The sequence below is a fragment of the Lepidothrix coronata genome, unplaced genomic scaffold (genome assembly GCF_001604755.1).
Source record: "Lepidothrix coronata isolate B3197 unplaced genomic scaffold, Lepidothrix_coronata-1.0 Scaffold91, whole genome shotgun sequence".
NCBI classification, from domain to species: domain Eukaryota; kingdom Metazoa; phylum Chordata; class Aves; order Passeriformes; family Pipridae; genus Lepidothrix; species Lepidothrix coronata.
The window spans coordinates 428,184-450,436 of NW_016690271.1; the positions used below are offsets into that span (position 1 = coordinate 428,184).

Sequence of the window (22,253 nt, forward strand, 5' to 3'; positions counted from 1 at the left end):
AAATATAGATCACAGAATCATGTAATTGGATTATGATAAGTTTATTAATATTTGGAAAGATGCTCTGATAAAAAGGCCAATCTGGAAAGTGTTTTAATTCGTGAAAATACAGGCTGAAAATTTCAAGGTATTCCCAATTTTTTTTTCCAGAATAAATGTTTTCTTTTCCTAAGTAAAAATACTTACAGCTGAATGTGTACGTGCAATTTCTCTGTATGTCCGAGTTGGACCCAGGGCTTGGGTCTGGAAAATAAATGCAGCAGCCAAATCATGGCATTTTGGGAATAATCAGGATGATTACCAGTGTGCAGGCCCCGTTCTCAGTGATGCCAGTGCCTAAACGTGCTTCTCCTGTGTAGCCAAATAACTTGAGCCAACCTTTTTTCACATAAAGGGCTTTATCCTGTAAACAAATACAAGTCTCTTGATTGGAGGGATAAAATAGACGCCCATGCAGCTCTCTCATGCATAACTTTCTATCCTGCTGGGTAATTTTAAAAATAGCATTTGCATTCTATCCATCCCAAAGTCCAAGACGCTTTCCTTGTGTTGCCTGGATGCACTGACAACCGGTGAAAACCCTGAATTGATTGGGCACCACCTGGAACAGCTCCAGCCTGGGAGTTTAACTGGGAGACAGCTGAGCCCTGCAGCCTGGTCCATTCATAACCTTTGGGTTTGGGACCTCTCCCCACCTTGTTTCCATCCTTTACCGTGAGCCTGCTGCAGCCTGTCCCTCCGCCCAGGAATTCCAGGACATGCCTAATCTCTGAACTCTCAATACAGATAATTAGAAAGAGCTGTGGGAGCAGCCAGTGTGGTCATTAGCAATTCTGCACCAGGGCTCCAGGCAGGAAGTAGCTGTGCTGCTGTCTTGGACACAGAGTGGAGCTAATTCCTCCTCCTCTCTCCCTCCCCCCTTCCCCAGAGTATCTGTGTGGTCCTTGGAGCTGTGCTGCTGCATCCTGCAGCCTTGGGGATGAGGGGACACAGCCCAACCTGTTTCCCTGTGGCACTCACCAGTGGTGTCATTTACAGGAGTGGCTGAGAAAGCTGATGGAAGTGTTAGTTGTGTGGCAAGCAGGGAGTTGGCTTTCAGCAAGGGAGCGTTGAACAAGGGTGATTTAGACTGAAGAGAAGTGCAGAGCAAAAGTAAGGACTCACCAGTATCTAATGGGATTACTACAATAGGGAGAATTTGTTAGTCCCTGGTCTTGCTGGGTAATCCACTTCTACCTCTCCAGGCAGAGCTAACACTTACTTTGCCCTCTCATACAATATGACAGTGGTTTAAATTACAGAAGTACCAGTCACACTTGATAAATACCTTTTGTCACCATTACCTCATCTCTGAAATGACCCAGAGGCATTGACAAAATTGCTTCTGTTCAGACCAGCTCTTGCTTGGCCCTGTGTGTTTGTGTAACAAACAGCCAGCTCCTGCTGAACTCAGCTTTATGCATTTTCTCCCTCTCTTGTGCAAAGCAATATAAACTAAGATCCAAAATAAGGAATGTGTAACTTCACCAGCCTTTAGTGAGACCTTTGAAGTTGGTGACTTTTAGTAATGAGGATGTCGTCATGGGGTTATTTGCACTCAAAACAACTCTTATTATTTGCTAGGAAACGTTCAGATATGTTCACTGTGTGTTATGTGCACTGTGCCAGCAGCTACTCTCAACCCTTGTTCACCAGAATGTGTTTTCTTTATAAGAAGTCAGTTTTTATATATTGAAATGTAAATAGAACCTCAAGAACATGACCAAAAATATAGTGACATGTTTGCCAGTCCACACACAGTCCTGGGAGCAATAGACCTGAAGGGCAAAAACAGAGGCTGTTTGGCTCATCTAAGGGAGGTTACTCATGTAGGGTTGCAGGGATGGCTTCAGTGTCAGGAGTAACTCACCTTGCAGGCAGAGGAAATGGGAGGGTACATAATTACTTTATCACTAGTACCTTAAATGTCTCCCACTTCCTACTACTTTCATTTTTTATTCTTGTGAAAACTTCATTTCAGCACTTTTGCCCCTCTTCTGTAATCAAAATACCAGAACTAAGCTGCCTTGTAGAGGTCCTGGACCTCCTCAATACCTCATGAAGCTGAACTGGAAGACTGCACAGATCGAGAATGGCTTTACAATTTACTCTGAATGATGTCTCTGGGACAACTCCTGTTCAGATGAGCTTGTTTTGAGCACAGAACTTTAGGGAGCATCATTCCACCTATTGTTACCTCTGCCTCAACTAGGAAAAGTAATAAAGAAAATTGGACCTGCCTGACTTTTTGGTATCTTCTTCAGCTTTTGAGACTAAAATAGTTGGGAGCTGAAAAATCTTTGTGTAAGATGCATGATAATAACCTTGTTAAATTTTCTCTTTTTAAGTGTCCCCACTCCAGGTGACTACTGTAGCAAATTCATGTTGGATGCTTTTGCAAAAAAATACAGCCATAAGCCCTGTAGTGTCTTGTCTTTGCTAAAAGGCTCATTTATTCACACTTACTGAAGCAAATGTTAAATGGTAAACCTGAGGCAACACCTCTGGCTGCAGTGGAGCAAACAGAACCTAGGAATGATGGGAAGTAGGGATTCTTAATAAAAAGTAAATGAGAGAACTTTTAAAGAGCTAGCACCAGTTTCCTGTCAGCTCACAGGGCTGTTATTACGTGATTTAACAGCATCTTCACAGAGCATTTTGTTATCTGAGCTCTGTTCCATACATGTGTCACCAGCAATAAGATGCTTGGCTGACTGACATGCTGGGAGAAGCATTGGAAATAGATTATGGGACTGAAACTTGTTGTTTCTAAGAAAGGTTAAAACAATTCTTATGGAGACTGCAGTTGCCTGCACCATTTGAACCAGGGATATTAATACAGCCTGGAGGATAGAAGGTCATTTGGCTTCCTTCCCAGTCTTGGCTACCCACTTAATCTCTATACAATACACAGTATTGCTGTTCCTGAAGTTATTCTGGATTTTATTTTTTTTTATCAAAAGGCATTACTTGATTATGTGTTCTACTTAGCAGAAAAAGATTTGTAAGAGAATTCAGAAAGGTTCCTGGTAGTAGATTGACTAAATGTGATATGTAAATCACTTCAGACTTGCAGCTACCCACTGAAAATAGCTGTGTGCAATTGTCCAACTCATCTGGGTGCACCCTGTAATTACAGAAGAATCCAGGCAGCCTTTAATTTCAGGTATTTATGCCTTTCATCCGTGTTAACTGGACCTGACCACATTTCTCACTCACCCCTATTTCCAGTAGATTGCCCAAATGTTTCATATCTTTGCTGGAGCATTTCAGATGAACTGGAGTGTTTTGTTTGCTCAGAAGATTGGTCATGCTAAAAGGAGCCATTCTCACTCATGTTACTTCTTAGGAAGTGTTTAGAACTTGCCTGGTCAGAGCCTGAAGTTTGTACACTTCCTTTGATAGAACTTTTTTGTCTGAGTCCTACTGCCATGGCCCCAAACAATTAGGGTGTAATAAATCAAATTAGATTGGCAGTTTCATGCAGCTGTTGTTAAAGATGGGCAGGTTTAGGTCATCTTTGGAGGTTGCCTTTGCAAGTGCCTTGATCCATTTTACATTAGAAAGGTCAGGGTTCAGATGTGCAGAGATGTGGCTCACAAAAAGGAGGTTCCTGTTCAGACATGTGTGTTTAAATATAACCAGGTGAAAACACTGAGCTGTTCAGGACTTGGCCTGTGAGGAGATGTGGGTCTGGTAGGGATGAGCTGGAAGGACAGCAGAAAGCTGAGCCTCCTAAGGGGGAGCTGCTATTAAAAACAAGGCTTTGACTTGTCCAATATATTTATTTTAACCTGTTCTGTTTTCAGTATTTAAGTTTATATTCTGTATGGGCTGAACCTCTGTATGGGCTGAACATGCCACTCTGGCATGTTCCTGGTGTTCCATTCCATCCCCATGACTTGGTAGAGGCAGGAGGGTATGTCCAACACTGAGGGGAGGGTGGGAAAAATGATGCTCAGGTCGTATTTATTGCAGGCTTCCTTCCACAGAGTTCCAGGCTATCTTCAAGCTGATTCATGTCTATAATTGATAATTCTGGGTCCTAGAGAGAAGATTCTGACTCAGAGAGCCACTGCTGTGGGCACAGTAACATCTGCACAGTGGGAATATCTTGTATCAGTATTTTAACATGCTCAGCCTGTAAGGAAGAGCATGTGATGTCATTGTTGCTTTTTGCTTGGAGTCAAAAATCTAGTGAAACCTAATGGGGTGGTGTTTTTTCAGATAAACAAGAAGTTGTTTTTAGTGAGAACAGATCAGACAGGTTTCCCTGTGTGTCTTTCCTGTGGCTCTCAGAGGTCTCTGTTATCTGCAAGCAAAGGTCACGTTCCCGGGGCAGGGGCCTGAGTTTAATCACTTGCAGGTGTTTAGTGTCTTTTAGACTTGGCCTGCCACTATATCATAGATAATACATTTGCTCTCTAAATAACATTGCCTGGATTTTTTTTTTAAATTTTGCCTAATGTCAGGTACTTTAATGTTCATAGAAACAAACCATACTGGGTACTTTGGTAGCTGTGCTTCCAGATCCCAGTCTCTTATTATTCCCAGTGTATGTGTAGTAGCTCACTGATGAGCTTTCATTTGAAGAGAATGAACTATTTTCACTGACAAGTGGCACTGCAGGTGTCTTTAGCAGTGTGGATCCCCTGATGTTGTGCTGAAGACCTTGGGTACCACTGACCACGAGATGTACTGGGACGATGCGATGCCAAATTTTTCCTGCTAAAGCTCAGTTTGATCTGCACTCCCTACTCCACTTTCATATGTCTCCTTATGCTCATTCTCTTCCTAAATGGTGCCATCCTTTCCAGATTAACTTCCAGGGGTCTCATGAGAAGCCACGTGCAGTTTTTCAGACCTTAGGGTGGGGGTTCTGCTGTAAACACACTGGGAGGCAGAAATCACCAAGCTCTCCATGCTGAATTTGGGACTGTACATTATCAGCATCAACACAAATAGCTCCCAGATATTCATGGGCTGTGTGTTGAGGAGCAGAGAGGTGGGGCAGAAAGACTGAGACGGGTTATGCTGCCAAAACAATCAAGAGAAGTGAATAGTTTCCGAGGTGTTCATTCCCTAAATTGTTTTCCTTTTTTTTATTTTTTTTTTTTCAAATGGCTTCAGGGGAGCCAGAGATCTTCCGAGAAATCAGAGTTGTCTCTGTTTTGACTTAATTCCTCTTGGTGTGGTGTAGTGGAGGAGGTATTACAAATAAAGCTGCAGTGTAGCAAAACACAGATCACTTTCCATTTACCATGACCTTATATCCCAAATTCAAAACTAGTTAACACAGAAGCCAAGATGAAATGCCACAGAGGGGTTATGCCATGTATGAAGTGGAAATGCCTTTGTTTGGAGGAAAATAACCAAAATTCATTGATGCTTGTTTGTTGGAGGTAAAAATGGAGCTAAGTGGTTTTGAGTATGTCTAAGTGTTTGCTTGTGCACTATTAACTGAACAGTTGAGCTGAATCTTTGAACATTCATTTTGGGTTTTCATAGAGGACAAAAATTCAGATTTGAGTTGGTTTTCTCTGTTGATCAGGGCATACCACTTTGCAGTAGATTTCATCTGTGGTTTAAATATGGTCAGCAGAACCCCATCCTTGAACTTTTGCTTGTTTGTAAGACTTGGATCCAAGAGTTACTGAAGCTGACTGGCTGGACAATGCTGTTGGGGATGTGAAGATTTTTGAACTTATTTCGGATTGTTGTAGACATTAGTGCTTCTTATCTGTAGATATTGGTAGATGGGAGGAGGAGGACATTTTTAATTATAGCTAGAACTACAAAGAGGAGTAAAATTATCAAACTGATGCTGGGATAGTGAAATACTGTAGGAAGGAGCAGTTTGGGATCTCACGTGTCTCATAATAGCATCATGAAAACAAGGATAGATAAAATGTTCCCACACAAACAAGACTTGCCTTTTTGTCTAGTTCTGTTGCTCAGCTAAGGCTTTGTTTGTTCCTGTTTCCATGGCCTTTGGCAGAGGGGAGGAACGACCTCCATTTTCCATTTCTATCATACAATATAAAATGAGAATATTGGCATTTGATGATAGGCTATTTGCTGATAAAACATACTGGCCTCAATAAAAACACTTCTATAACTTGGCAGTGAGTCCTTTCCCACTAACTGCAGATTGATAAATAGAAAGGAACTTGTTTGTCTGCAACTTCAAGAAAGCAGAGTAATCCAGCTTCTGCCAATTCCACACACAAACTTTGGGCTTCCATGGTGTGACTTTATGGAACAGGCAAAGCCCAGGCAGCTTTCAGAGCAAAATCATTTTTTTCTTATGATGGTGTTCAGCCAGTGCCTCATTTTTCTTTTATCTCCACTGACAGATGTTAGTAGGGCCCAGCACAATGTGGTGGCTGGTGCAGTGTGGTGGTGTTGGCTGCTTTCTGAGCCCATTAGGTTTGTAGATTTATTACAGCCAGATATTCCATCCTGAAATACTCTGTACTGCTTCAATTTGAGTCATGTTTGGTTATGGACATTTATTAGTAATTTGAAATCCTGTCTCACTGGATAAAGTCCAGGTTGGACAACTAATCATCATAAGCAAAGAGCACATGCTAAAATAATTCCTGTCTGGGTTTTCTTGTGTCTGCATTAGCTGTTGTATGAGAGATGCAGTGAAAGCCTTGCCTTTTGGGGAATCTTGAGAGAAACCACAAACTAGCTAAAGAAAAGTGAAGTGGCAGGTTGCCTGATGTGAGGTTCAGCACACAGGATGATGTGGCTGCTGAGAACGATTGGGGGGTGGCTCCACACCTGCCGTGGTGTGAGAGATGGGGCGGTTCCGTCGTGTCCTGGAGCCTCCCCACTCCAGCAGTCGTATCACTTAGCTCACTGTTTTGTTTTTAGCTGGTATTTGGAACCACAGCTGCTGCTACAGCAGCAAAACTTAGCCCTGAGAATTCCTTAGTGTGCTGGTATGGCCAGTCAGTGCCCACAGGAGCACTGGAAAGGTCACCTTGTTCACAGGAGCAGAACTGGGCCACCAGCCTGATTTAAGTACAGCTCTGCCTTTTGAGAGAGTCCCTGTGAAGAACCCCGAGTGCACTCTGTACCCCCAGAAGTCTCTGTTTCTTAAAGGGCTTCTCTACAGATGGGCTGACTTTAAAATACCATTTTCTGTTTCACTGTAATCCACGTTCTGGAGTTCAGCTGTCATGAGCAGGGAAACTGGGCTTCCTCTGTGCACCCTTGTAGTGAGTTATGTGCCCAGCAAAGAACAGTCCCACTGTCCAGCAACAAGGGGAAGGAAGATGTTTTTTTACCATTTAAACTCACAACTATATTAAGACTATTCCAGATGTTTCTTTTTCACCTCCCTCCTTTTGGAGCTGGCGGCGGTGGGAGTGTCACTACAGATTTTCCTAGCTCTGCTCTGGGGTTTAGCTCAACTTTGGGGTTTTTGTTCCATGACTGCATAAAATCTATGGTTTGGAGATTTTTTTGTGTGTGTGTTGTGTAGCACTGTTCAGGGATGGTGCATGTTTTGTCTTACAGAATATTGATATTACCAACTTCAGCAGCAGCTGGAGCGATGGGCTGGCCTTCTGTGCTCTCCTGCACACCTATTTGCCTGCACATATTCCTTACCAGGAGCTCAACAGCCAGGACAAGGTAAGTTGTGTTGTACCTGCTCCTACAGCATTTGCAGAATTCACAGAGAATGGAATGGATGAATGTGGAAAGGAAACCAACAGTGAGTTCCCAGAGGGAAATGCAGGGACTACTGGATAAAGAGTCAGGGACAGGTTGGCTGAATCCAGTAAGTGCTGTGGGCAGCATCCCTTTTGGAAGGCTAAAGCACTCCTGGACTCCTGAGGCAGCAGCACACATCACACATGCTGGATTACACTAATCTGGATCCTCACAAAGGGGGGGAATCTGGATTTACCTCAGACAGTTAGTACCTATTACAACAAAAATTATACTATATAAAGGAATGCCTTACATTAGTTAACACCTGCAGACACCTGTCACTCATAATAAAGACAGAAACTCAGTGGGTTTTTTTTCCAAGTTATCAGTTCACAAGAACCTTTTTGTGAGAAACAGAGGGCTGTAGCTTGGGCAAAAGTAGATGAGCTATTCAAAGACAAAGAACTTGTGAGTGTACCTTAGTAATCTGTGTGCAAGTGTGGAATCCAGTGGTTTACAGTTTTCAAATATACCTGCTCATTTAAACTTACTGATTACCCAGATGCAAGGAAGGGTTCAGGAATCATACCTTGGTGTTAATCCTTTTGAACTTTTATTTTTACAGAAGAGAAATCTGCTGTTAGCATTTCAAGCTGCTGAAAGTGTGGGCATCAAACCCAGTCTGGTGAGTGACCTTCTTTTAGCAAGGGAGGATTTGCTTCATACACTGTCCCAGTGCCTTTGTTGCCATGTGGCCAGTCTGTGATCTTGCTCTGAAAGTGTTCACATAGTGCTGGGGAAGGCTGTACCATCATCTGAAAGCTCATAGTGCTAGGAAAACTTCCAGAAAGAACATGAAGAATCACAGAATTAATATCATTTGAAGGAGCTTACGAAGGTCATCTAGTATTGAAAAGAGGATATTGATTATGTCCTCCTCTGGGATGCCAGTTCCAGATTATTCATATTTTCATGGACAAAGACTTGCCTGTTAGAGCATTTTGTTTCCTTTTGGTTTTGTGTTTGAAGAAACAGAAAGATAATTCGCTTTCTAAACTGTTCAAAAAGCCTTTTCCAAAATCAACAATATGACAAGGGCGAGATAAGTTTAATATGAAGGGAAAAATATTATGGGGTTCATGAGCTAAATACAGAAGCAAAGACATGCAAAGAAGCAGCAACTTAAATGAAGTTATAAATGAAGTTGTAAGTGAGGTTATATAGAGGATTGGTCTTTGCAGGTGGAAGAAATCTTTTCAGCCTGTAGGCTGTGTGTGGCTGTTTAACCAGTTTGTTTACGAGTTTCAGAATTGCACTTGGCCAATAGATCACTCCAGTGTGTGTGGCTTTAGGGAGCTCTGGGGTGGAAGCAGAAGTGTTCAGTGGCCTCAGCTCCTCAGGGAACCCTGGTGGTGCTTGTCTGAGCTGTGCCCTGTGTGTCCTGTGCAGGAGCTCAGCGAGATGATGTACACGGACCGGCCGGACTGGCAGAGCGTGATGCAGTACGTCGCCCAGATTTACAAGTACTTCGAGACCTGAGGTGCGGAGCAAGAGCTGGACAGAAGTGGGGAAGAGAACAAAGAATGCTACAGATGCACTCGATCACTTTAAAAACCCGCTTGCTCCTCTTCCACAACCAACTGAAGCTCTTAGTTGGAAAGAAAGCTCTTCCGTAACTTTGATTACATCTGGGACTGCAACCAAATAAATACCTGTTGTCCATCTTTACAAGCCAAATTCATCTGTAATTTTATTCCCACGTGGAAATCGCAGAGCATTTCCGAGCACACGTGGGATATTCCTGGAGATTCCCTTGGGCTAACAATGTTTGCCTCGACAGGAGACCTGCTACAGAATGAAGTTCTAAGTCAATGTGGACTATGCTGGCACTCAAGGGAGGCTGGGAGATTAATATTAATATTAATACAAAAGCTCACAAAAATGCTCTTCTTGCCAAAACATGCTTAACTCATCCCAAATACATGTTTTCTTGTCTCTATGTATTTTCTAGAAGACCATGACAGATGCACTAAGTGTGTAGAACCTTAGCCTGAGTTACTCACACACCAGTAACTGCACTAGTTTGCTCCTCGTAGCATAATCAGCAGGACAATAACAGGACCATTTGTGACCCTCTGTTCCATCACCAGTTAGTGAAAGAACTCCAGAAGATCCTGTTAGGTGCTGGGACTTCATTTCAGCTCAAACAAAAGTGATCTCTTTGAGGAAAAATAGATTTACTACTACAACTTTGTTACTTGGTTACTCCGGGAAGCCAGAGCTCGGTTTCCCAGCTGACTGTGCAGGCACAGTTATCACAGGAACGTTGCAAATGCAATTTAATAGCTTTAGTCTGGAAGGTGCCAGTAATCAGGTGATGACTCTGAGCAATACAGTGACATCTCAGTAGTTCATATTTTATGTGGATTGAGTGCAGTAACTTCTTTTTTTCTGTGTTGCTCCCGTCTAGTCAGCACAGATATGTAATTGCTGCATAGAGACATGAATCTAAAGACAGCCTGTGCCCTGTCCAATAAAATACAGTCCACAGGGCACTGTTACATGCTTGGAAGTGATGTTACCCTGTAAATGAACACAGTGATATATTAGTACCAGTGGAAGTTGCATCTTCACTCCACAAATTACAAAGAATGTAACTGGAACCCGTCTCTGTGTCATGGACACAAGGCGCCAGCGAGCAGCTTTCCACCTCAGTAATGCTGTTAGCAAAAGGTCTGAAAGATACTGTTCATTTCCATTATACTGTTTCTCTTATTTCACCTCATGAAGTTAATTTTTTCTCTTTGTCTCCAAGGGTGGCAGGATCAGACAGGCCACTTGATTTGTTCCTGGAGCAGGTCTGGGAGAGCATCCATGTGCAGGATCTGGTAAAAGGCTGCCTGGCTGCTCCAGGTTATGCTGGTAGGAGAAAGTTGGTGTTTAGTTACTGTGTTTAAGGCTGTGACCAGACCTGGTGGTTTGTGAACACTAGTCTTAGGGAGCTAGGGATTGTTTCTCTCTTACAAAAAATACTGGTACTCACTGCTCATAACTCCTGGAAAAAGGCTCATTAAACAGAAACAAGATTTCACAGAAGAAACTTGGTTTTGAGGTTTCTGGGGCTTTGCAGGTGGCTGATCTCAACATCTGGTTTTGTTATTTGATTTTATTTTTTAATACTATTTAAGTAGTAAACAACCTAGTTCAGACTTGGTTTTCTCACAGCAAAATGCTGGATTCAGGAATAGATGATAGAGCCCAAGGCCAGTGAGTGTATTGAACAGAAAAGACGTGTGAGCCTGTTCTGCAGAAGGAGAAAAGCATCACTTGCTCTTAGTTTTAGTCTGACATTTATTCTGTGGGAAAGTCTGATTCCAGTCTTTTGAGAGCCTGTGTGATAGAAGAGGACAGTGGCACGCACTCACAGTGCCCTTGCACGCTTGGTGTCATCCTATAGTGTGAGAAGGCAGCTGTGAATACTGGCCAGAGTTAGATCTTTGCAAGAGAGTGCTTTCCAGGTGGAATGAACTCTCCAGGATTTCTCAGCACACACTCTGCCATCCCTGGAGAACCTGGGATGAGCTGCTCTCCGTGTTCTCAGATGCAGGTCTCCTCTTACGGGATAAGGTGGAAGAGAACTCTGCTAAGCAGAGTTCATTTAGCCAGGCAGTCACACTGCAGAGCTCCACTGCCTCGTGGATGCAGCAGCTCTGTTCTCTGGAGGTGTCCCTTGGCAGGGGTCCCAATTCTCTCCAACAGGCTGTAGTTCAGAGCCATAGTGAAGTCAGCACAGAAAATTCCATATTCCTCAGCGGGCTTTGGATTGGGCACTTGCAGGGATGAGAAAAACTGTTTTAATTCCCAACCTCTGGTAAAAATTTCAAAGTCAGAGGGCTTCACTTGATGTAAAAAGAAGGGTAATCTTAACCCTGTGGTCACTGGAAGTGTGTCCCATGTGACTCAGTGCACACGGAATGTGTGTTTTCCCTGTGTCAGCATCGTTTGCTCCAAGCCCTGTCCTGACACTGATCTGTGTCTCCAAGGCTCACTCCGACCTTCCAGACCATTCTGGGGGATCAAACAGCTTTTTTTATTCCCCCCCCCAAATGATTTGTGCAAAGCAAAGTTTCTGTCATCTCTTTGCAGTTTGGTCTCCCGTGCCCCCCAGTAGCATAGACCAAACACTAATTCTACCCAGTTAGAATGGTATATTCTTAAAATTTTTTACTTATACAGGAGTTAAGAGCACAGAGCTGTAACAGGGAAAAAGATACTCAGTTTCACCTTTTGCTCAGTCCTCAAACCTGAAAAACATCTCATTTTGAAAAGCTGATACTTCAAGATTGAGAGATGGTTTTCCAGATTATTTTTTGAGATTAGGAATACTGTTTATTTGATCATTTTTCTGTTACAATATTGTGTATTTTTCTTCCCTTTGAACTTTGCAAAATTACATTTCTAGACCTGCATTTTCACAAATTACTGCTGTTTTTTCATGCTGCCTTAAAATTTCAATATGAATTTAAATTTGTCCTATATAAGGTGCTGCAGGCTGGCCTGATTTTCAGAATCTACAGGCCTTTGTAGGACATGTCAAATTTGAAATGCAAAAGTTCAAGCTGCCTTGAAATTTTAGGGAGTTTAGTCAAGGTAAGCTATGGAGAGTCTTTATAGGAGTTTTGAGAATCCTCTGAAGATGTCCTGGAGTGGAACATGTGATGGAATGATGGAGATGGTGTTTAGCAGCACAGATCCTGTTGGAGCAGTAAGTTTGCCTAAACTGCCTAAATCCTTTCTGTCTTTGCCTCTTAGGAGCAATGGATCTTTCCCTGGTGCAGGCAGATGGAATCTCTTCCCATGTCACCATGTGCTCCCTGAATGCACCCTCACTCATAGGCACCTGCACGTGCCTGGGTGTGTACTTGGGAAGTCTGTTGGACTGCAGGAAACCAAACAGCTGATTTGGGATGAGCATGTGAGAAGGATGGTTGGAATGGGGATTTCAGTGACATTCCATGGAGGGATATTGCAGCGTGTGACTGTTGTGCTGTAGCTGTTAGAGGGGAAAGGAGATTACGGTGTGAAAAGTGTACAGTCTGGCTCCTGGAATTTCGGGTGAGACATAGAAGGTACAAATTGTTTCATGGCTTGGGAAGGTACAGAGGTCTGGAGGAGCCAGCCCAGAGTCAGCCCTCTGAGAAGGTTTTCTAGGAAGGCTGAAGAGCTGTTTCAGAAGGTACATGGGGAGACTGAGTAGAGTGAGAGTCCAGCGTGTGAGGAGCAGGGAATGTGGGACAGACACACCTGGGCCTTTGTGGACAGCAGAGGACATCAGAGACTCCATATGGATTGTCAGCTTGAGGAATATTTCTCCTCAGAGTGCAGCCTGGGGTGGATCTCAGAAGATAAGGAAGGGAGACAGCACAGCTGCCTTTGCTGTGTTCCCCTTCCTGTGCCTGTGACAGTCACGGAAATGCAAAGGGGACAAAGATTTCCCAGTTCTTCCTGTGCTGCAGCAAGGCAGCTGTGCTAAGCAGAGGGATTTTTGGCTTGTGCACATCCCCTTTGAGTTTTGGCAGTTTTATTTTTGTGATTTGAAGTTTGTTTTTTACAGGTTTGCTCTGTGATTTATCTTGTTTTGTGTGTTCAGTTACGTGCGAGCTTTCTGGCCAGACCGAGTGTGTGCACGCAGGCAGAACAGTTGGTTCTTCCTTGTTTGATTCCTGACCTGCAACTCTTCAAAAATCTACCTTTTTGCCTCCCTGACTTTCCCCCTTCCTTGGTAGTGACCTCGTGAGCCTGGGCTTGTTGGTTTGTTCATACCTCCCTCATCCTGCTGTGCTGGGGGGACCGGGTATTCCAGCGGGAAGGATCTGACAGGGCCAGCTGTTGGCAAAGCTGAGCCTTGTGCATCTGATCACAGGCAGGGTCTGTATGGGATGAGATTATGCATTTTCCTGTCAGAAGAGGGCTATTGCCTAAAAAGACTCAGGGCATGGAGCATTAAGGCATTTTTAAACCCAGCAATAACTTGTACTATGCTCAGCTGTTGGTTTGTACCAACTCCAGTGCCATCTACACTCACTCACTGATGCGGTGTAGAAACAGCTTCTCACTGAACTGCAATTAACATTTTTTTCTTAGCTGATGGTCTCTGCATTTTTGACTTGCACGTGTGCCAAGTCCCTCTGGGCAGTGCTGGACACAATGTTTTTATTGACTGTTGGTCCAGGCTTGAGTTTGCCATGTGGGATAATCACCTCTGACAGTTTTAGCTTTCCCTATTGGGTACAGATGTTACATCGTAACCTAATTTATACAAAGAGCACATTAGAATGTACATACTAGGCATTGCCAGATTTGGACATGCTAATATTTAAATATTAACATTATTAAAATGTATGATGCAAAAATCTGTGTAATATTTCTAATAAATCTTTTTCTGTTTCTGATGTTCATTGTAATGTTTCAGTTATCTACATACAATACAAAATCCAAGATATTTTCCATCCTTGGAAGTGTTAAGGTCAGTTTGAATAGGGCCCTGAGCAACCTGCTCTAGTGGAAGGTGTCCCTGCACAGGACATGGGGTTGGAACTGAATGATCTTAAAGGTCCCTTCCAACCCAAACCATTCTGGGATTCTCTTGAGTCTATAAAAACAGATTCTTCCTCAGTCTGCTGGGAAGAAGGACTCCCAGGAGAGTTTTTAAGATATCTGTGGTTCACTGATTCTCCTGCACTGGTAGCAAAGAAAATTTTGCTCAGAATCTTCTTTTCATAAATACATGTTTCATTTTTTAATTTAGATGCATTTGGATGGCTCTCAGAAGATTGTTTTGGGGATAAAGGAGTGCAAGAGATCTCTCAGTTTGTGAAATAAGTAGTGCTGGCGAGACAGTAGGAAATCATCCAAGTGCAAAGGAAGGAAAGGGCACAGAAGAGACCCGTGTGTGTCTGCACTAGGGGCTCTTAAAGGACTGGAGGATTAGGAAAGAGTCGTCAAAAAGTGGAAGGACTTGTGACTTGAGTAAGTGTAAAAATGAGTCACCAGTAAGTGAAGAGGCAGATGAGTTACAGGTCACAGAGCTCAAGCCACCAGGTAGCAGCAGCAGGACAGCCCATGGGGTGCAGAGGGTGAGCACAGCATGTGCACAGGGACAGAAAGGGATCCCTGTGCTCCTGCAGACCCCAGGGACTGAAAAATCCCACGGGATTCCATGCCAGTGATTTCATGGAGCTCGGTCCCCTGGAGGCTGTGCCCCAGCCACCATCCAGTCTTTGTACAGAGCTTTCAGAGGTGCTGAGATCAAATTCCAGAATACTTTCACAGAGGCTGCTTTTGTCTCAGGAAGGTGGGGGCAATACCAGAGCAATCAAATCACTGAGTCAGCAAAGCAAACAAGCTGATAAAAGAAGTGGTCATTTGAATCTCTTCCAGCCTCTCAGGTTTGATCTTTGTGTCCAGCTGTGGAGGTGAAACTTTATGGGAAAAAGTCCTCATTTGCATAATCCAAACTACTTTGCCTTTCCCCATCTAAGTATTGTGTTTCAGCCCTGGATTTTTAGTGCTGGGCATTAAATGATGTTCTCAGCCTCTGCTGTCTCAAGAATCCACCCCTAATGCTTTGATTTATTTGTTGTGGAAAGCTGGATTCTCTGTGGACATATCCATGGATATGATTGCAAGTGGTTCAGTAAGAGACTGAAAATGAAGTTTGAGGCCAGTATTTTCCGGGGATGATTTGTGGGTGGTTTTAGATGGGGTGAGATGACAAGATTCAGGGCTGCTTTGTGGCTCAGTGTGCTTTTAGTGCCAAGTGTCTCCTGATGCTTAGAGAACGTGGATTGGCATGGAAAGAATGATTCCCTTCCTGACTGGTGAAAGAGAGAAGCCATAATAGATGATAGAGAAGCATAAGCAGTATGAGTAGAATAAAGAGTCTTCCAGATGGAAACTTGATGGGCTGCAAAGGTCAGAACCGGGTGGCTGAAGTCTCACAGGTACAGTATTTCAGAATTCAGTGCTGGAAAACTACAGACACAAGCTGTGGGGAGCAGGACCCTGGACTAAATGTCACCCAGGGAAGATGAGAGTCAGGTAATGGGGGCAATCACTGGGTTTGTTGAGCAGAGCAGGGAGAAAATGAAGCTGTAAAATGCCAATGTGGGTAAACATTATTCATATATCCAGAAAGTGAACTGCTGTCCTTTCTTAAGTACACAGCAATAACCGAGGCTTCATCCTTGCCCACACAGCAAGAGTTTAAGCTGGTTAAAGAGAAAGTAACAGGATTAAGAGACTTAACGTGGGAGCCAGTGCTTTTCCTAACCCGCTCCACACAGACAGCTGTACACCTTCTGTGCAAAGGTCCCTGTTACCACTTCTCTTGGCTTAAAAAAAAAGAATATATAGCAGTTCAAACCCTTGTTCCACCTTGATGTCCTGTAACTTTTGTCTTCTTGGTCAGCTCATCCTTTTTCTCCCAGCAAACCACTCCCATGCTCTAATCAGGGAGGCGAAGGAACTCCTCCAGGTGAGTGATTCCTCACGACATTCCCAACATTCTCCCAACAGGATCAAGCTCCTGGGAAGCAAGGCTGCAACCATGACTCTGTTTGTTTTTTTCAGTTATAAAACATCTGTTATTTTCCTTGCCCACATTAAAACTGCATCCAGGGCAGTTACAGGGAAAGCTGTGAGCGTGGCCTCTTGCTCAAGTGTTCCAGTCCAGGCAGCCCAACGGGTCTGAATAGCAAAGCATTAAAAACAATCTCTGCACAGTTCAGCCCTGGAGAGCAATTGCACTGCCAGGGCCCTGGAGAGCCATTCTGGGAAGGGAGACTTCTGTCTGAAGCTTGCAGAGAGGTTAGTAATATTAATAATAATTAATATGCCATGGGACAGTGCAGGCCAGGGGCTTCCCTTCAGCTGTGATTAGACATTGCTTTCAAAGGGACTGACCTAGGAGGGTTTCTGACAGTGTTGCAAGGATGGAAACCACACGAACCAAGTTCTTGGGCTTTAACAGCACTAGGTTTATTTTTGCCAGTAGTTATGGAGCCTGGACCAAACAAAAATCTCATTTCTGTGCTGCAGCAATACAATAGGGGCTGTGTAATAATGATATTTGGGTTCCAACAGGTTTTGAGTGCAAATTCAGTATTTGCTGGCAACTGCCTGTGGACAGGAAGGCTGGTCCTGCCTCTGCATTGGCTGATTTGAATTTTTTGTGTGTATTCTGCAGTTTCCCTTCACCACAGCTAAGCTGCTCTTTAACCCCTGAGTGACCTGCATGGCCCTGCCTGTGACAGGAGCCTGGCTGTTAGAGGTCAGGGGTGGTTTTCAGAGCTCTAGGTGGGACCTGGGACACCACAGGTTTCTCTCCATGCTGTGGCTGTCCTGTGACAGCTGCAGATAATCACAGTAATAGTGATAACAGATATTTATAAATCCTGATCTCATCTTGCACAGAGAAAGCAGGCTGAAGTATTTGAATTAAATCCTGCTTTTCTTTCTAATTTGAGCATAATTCTGTATTCAGAGAAGTTGGGTTGCAGCAGTCCAAGTCCTCTCATTGCAGTCGTTTGGAGCTCCAAACGTCACATCTTTGCGTAAAGCAGAGTGGCTTTAAAGGCTCGGGGTGAGAGCACGTTTCCCTGCTGTCAGGGTTTGGCAGGGAGCAGAATCACTTCTGGTTGCTGTGGAGTGTTGATTGGGAGTGGAGAGGGCACTTAGCAGGTTGGCTTTCTGAGGGTATGAACTTGTCTGAAGGCTCTGCCCAGGAAGCAGCTCAGCTGTGAACCCAGTGATGAGGTGATCGCAGGTTGTTTGAATTGCAAAGGGCATCACTGCCAGTTCAGCTTCACCGGGGCTTTCCCCTGCTGGTGTTGGCCTGGAAACACAACACTTGCTATTGATTTCTCGGGGGAAATTGGCTGGACCAGCTTCACCAACATAAAGGAGACACTGGGCCCAGGACTTGCTGGGAGACCTTGCAGCGAGGGCTCAGCACCGTGGGGCTTGAGCAGCAGCTTTCCTTTACAAATCCTGCTGGAAGAGGGACTTGGCTTTTCATCACAGAAGCTGGTTAGTACATAAAATCAAACACAGAGGTAAATGAAAAATTTCTTCAAAATTATGTTCTCATACCCTGGCCTCCCCTCAGCCCAAATCCTTCCTTTTTAATTCCACCGCTGTTTATGTTTGGGGTTTTTTTTTCAAACTTGTGGTGGCTTTTTTGTTTTCTAATGAAACCATTTATAAAGAATTCACACACCTGCATTGTTACAAGATGAGTTCTTGCAGATAATTTAAACACCAGTTTAAGATTCCAGGATAATATACTCTTATTATCTGGCAATGACCCTGGGGATATGGAAAATCCAAGTTTGGTCATCTGCAGTTTATGATCTTACTGTAGTTTTTCTGTTTTGTTTTCCAAGGGTTTTGCAGACTGACTGAAGTCTCCAGTATGGAAATAGCTTTCCCTGGAATTTCACTCTCTACTTTCCTTTCACAGTCTCCTCCTCCAGCAAGACTCCTACAGCCATAGAGCTACAAACCTCACCTTTGGCCATTCATCTTTTTCATTCAGAGCTCATCTGGAGCCTTTGAAGTGCTAATGCTCAGCACAGCCACATGGGCAACAAGCAGGCAGAGGTGAGTATTTGTGTCACTGCCTTTGAATAACCAAGTTATCAAAAAAAGTTTGTTCCCTTCACCTCCCTTGGGCAGACTGTGTGTAGCTCAGCCCGTCACAGGCAGCCCCACTTTGAAGAGGGTTTTTGTACCTGCTCCGTGGTTGAGAGGTTGTATTTGTGCCTTGGGAATCCTTTCATGGAGTCAGGTTCAGGACAGGCTGTGTCTTGCCCTGCAAAACAACTGAGAAGTACTAGTGAAGACTTGAGTGGGAATGGGGATGTGGCTCATGAGGCTGTGCCAGCTCTGCCAGGCCAGCAGCTCCTCCAGCACGTTGTGGTTGAGGTCTGTTCCTGGCACTCGGGGCTGGTCTTAGAACAGCTCCTCACCTTGCCAATCCCTGCTGTCACCTCTGCCACTAGTCCTTCCCTCAGCCCACAGTGCTTGCAGAGGGGACAAGCAGTGAAGAGAGGTTGTAACTGCAAGTGTCTCCTGAGCAGACACGAGTGTTGAGGCTTTTCCAGGGTGTGCTGGCAAGGTCTGGAGAGAGAGAGAGAGAGACTCTCCGAGCCCCCCTGGGCATAGAAGGGCACACACCATGTCATAGGACTGTGCCACAGCCTGTGCTGCACACCAGGGCTTGCTCAGGAAGCCCTGGGAATGGCCTCTCTCTCCCCTCCTGATTTCCCAGTGTCCCCTCTCATGGGTGGTTTTGGGATGGAGCTGTCCCTTCCTGGGAAGGGATGGTTGGCAGATGCTTTGCTTGCAAAGCCACCAAGTTCTGGGCTAATGCCCTCTACCACCCAAGAGCCAGTTCTGCTCACTGCTGCAGCACTCCCAGGGCTGCCAAAGCCAATATGAGGGATGTGCCTGTAGCAGCAATACAGATGAACTTTTTGTCTGGCATCCACCTCCCCCCCCCCCCCATTTTTGATATCCAGGATATGTCTGTGTACCTTTGCAGCAGAGACACTCCCACTTCAGTGCTTGTTCTTTATGGGCTTAGAGAGGAACAAAAGCTGTTGAGGTTGCTGTTGTCTCAGAAGTGCCTGAGATGGCAAATCTGGGTGCAGGGCCAGCAAGAACATCTCGGCTGTCACTGACTCAGGAGCTTTTCTTTGTCCGGGCCCCTCCTTGGGTGTGTGTGGAGAGATGTGTGTTAGTGGGGCTCCTCTCCAGCTCTTTGTGGCCGGGCCAAGAGCACTGGAGGTGTCAAGGCAGAGGCAGCTCGGGAAGTCCTCGGCGAGGCTGAGGCTGCGCAGAGGCCTCGCTCAGGAGAGATCACAGAGGCTGCAGGAAGAGCTCGGCCTCCGAAGCGGCAGCTCCACTCCCCCGGGACGGCAGCGACAGAAGGAACGGCACGTACGAGGCCGGTGGGCTCCTGCCAAGCCACGGAGACACGGGCTGTGGCCACCCCAGGGGGCTGCTCCTGTCTCCCACCGCACCGCCATTCAGAACGTGGGATCTGTTTAAATCGGTTTCCCTCCGAACAAAAGAGCCAGATTAGCCCTCGCACTTGAAAGCAGCAGATTGGGGCTGGTGCTGCTTCCTACGTGAGTGTTGAGAGGCAAATCCCCGGAGTAAAACGGAATCCAGGAAAATAATAGTAATGGTGATTCATCTGTGTCTGACATCTGAGCATCCAGCGGTGCTCCAGTGACCTGCTGCCATGGTGTTACTGCGCTCCAGCTCTTGAATGGATTCCACAGGCTGCAGGCTCTGGGCTGTGTTCACCTCGATAGTCGTGTGAATTCCTTGCTCCTTTACAGACTCCAGAACATAACTGTGCACCCTCTCTCACCCGTGGATTCATCATCCTCTGAGCCCCAGGAGCTGCAGGATTTCACAGTGCCCGCTCAGGTGGTTATTGCACAAGGCCAGCACGTTCACTGGCGTTTCATGGTAGGGTGTGTGATGCCTTGTGTTTTAGAAGAGGGCTCTGAGAGCGCAGCTGGAGGGCAGGATTGGTGTCTCTGTCTGGAAATGGGCTCATCCTGCTCTTACTGCCAGCAGGATTTAACCACGTTTGGTACAACAGAGCTGAGCTTGTCCTTGGCTCCACTTGCAGAAGTTGTGTTGGGAGTAAGTTCAGTTGCACTGGTTAATGCCAGAATAAACCACTGGACCTTGGCAAAGGCTTTGCTGCTTTGGAGAGCCATGAATCTCTGGGTAATGCAAAATCCACCATATTCACAGTGCCTTACTACCTGTCTCACAGAGACCTTGCCCAAACAATGTATTCATCAGAACCTGAAATAATGGTTTCTCTGTCCGTGTCTGACTTGATAAACCACAATTTCCCTTGGCTCAGCCTGCAAAAAGTGCTTCCATGATCACAAAAGCAGATCTTTTTCTAATAAGGTGTATCCACTGCAGAAAGTTAATTCTGGTCTTCCTGAGGTGCTGTAAAGCAGCAGAAGGTGGATGTTGGCACATGTTTCAGCACTAGGAAAACAACGTGTGTAAAAACCCTGATGTAAATCCATTGCTTTGGGGGAAAAAGTGCTTTTCCATGGTAGTTTGCCCTCATTTAAGTGATTATAACAGGCTCTGCAGGGGGGAAGCTATACTCATCCCAAAATAATAAATAAACCAAACTGGTGTGGGCAAGTTTAGGATCCAGCCAGTGCTGATGGAGCAGCCTGACACAGGGGCTGTGAGCCAGCAGCCTTGAGCTCACCTCAAGGCTCTTTCAGCACAGTCCCAGGTGGACACCGAGGTTTGAATCACAGGAATTATGTGCTTCCCTGCTAGTGCCACCATGAGAATTGGCCCTTCTCTGTGACACCAGAGTGCTGGGGGATCCAAAGTGCAAAGGTGTTGGTGGGAGGGCAAAGGGAGATCCTTATATCTGAAGGGAGCAAAGGGAACCTTCTGTGTGTCCCCATCAAGTCAAATATACCCCGGACACTTTCCTTCAGCATCCTGGTCAACCTTAAACACCCTGCTCCTGAGATGTCCAACTTCATAAAAATGACTTTGTTCAATATAAATTGAGAGTTCCCCTTTGTGTCTGTCTGACCCAAAGCATTGCTAGTCAATGGGATTGTTTCCATTTGCACTACATCCATAGGAATCATTTTTTTGTTTTTCCCATGTGTTTTTGCTCTGCTTTTGTATCCCCAGAAAGCATTCTCTTCCACAGGGAAGTTTCCAGCTTTGCTTAAAAAAAAAAAAAAAGAAATCAGTGACAATTTCTTTACTCTCTATTTGCTAGAGGAAAGTTTATTTTCTTTAATTGTTTGGATTTTTTTCCAGTTTCTGTCCTGAATTTTTCAGTGCTGCTGGATGCTCTAGCACTGGTGTGAAGTTCAACCTCTGCTCTGTATTTTGATGGCAAACACAATATAAAGCGTGAAACCTGTGATGGAAAGGTAAGTAGTTATTAAATTACATTTATCTTCATATTCCTTGTTGGTCTAAGATCCACCAGTGCAGCCAACCCTTTTCTTTGGTGATTGCATCAGGTTTGAATTTTTTCTAAGCTCCTCAGACCAAAACTCAAACACTGCAGCCCTGTGAGTAACAGCATTTCCTAATCCGTGGTATTTTGCCATTTCTTACATCAGGAAATGTCCCGTTGCGCGATAACCGTCCTCAGACCGAGCGCTGTCAGGATTTTTGTGAAATCCCTCACTTTGGGTCAGCGCGCTGCTGGGGGATGGGGACTTTTTTTGGTGTGGCAACTGCGCTGTCCCCACCGGCCGCAGCAGCAGCACCCGAGCCCCCGTGTTTGGCGACAGCGAGCGCAACGTTTTACTCCTAAATTATCAAAGTGTGCCCGAAAACACCGGGGAGCCCCCCACGCACGACCCCGGGACGGCACCGCCGGATGGGGTGCGGGGCCGGGGGGTGCGGGAACCGGGGCCGGGGGTGCGGAGGAGCCGTCCCGGGGCCGGGCGATG

The 22,253-nt window shown here is 45.1% G+C and overlaps 1 protein-coding gene across 6 annotated transcripts in view; it reads left to right on the forward strand.

Moving 5' to 3' along the window:
• Nucleotides 1-14,159, forward strand: part of SPECC1 (sperm antigen with calponin homology and coiled-coil domains 1) — a 92,312-nt gene extending 78,153 nt beyond the window's left edge. For all 6 annotated transcript variants that reach the window (XM_017821691.1, XM_017821692.1, XM_017821695.1 and 3 more), the window contains 3 exons: nt 7,570-7,686; nt 8,333-8,392; nt 9,157-14,159. In XM_017821691.1, coding sequence (XP_017677180.1) covers nt 7,570-7,686; nt 8,333-8,392; nt 9,157-9,246 — 267 coding nt within the window. In that variant the 3' untranslated portion in view covers nt 9,247-14,159. The remainder of the gene's footprint in view (nt 1-7,569; nt 7,687-8,332; nt 8,393-9,156) is intronic.
• The last annotated feature ends 8,094 nt before the right edge of the window (nt 14,160-22,253 follow it).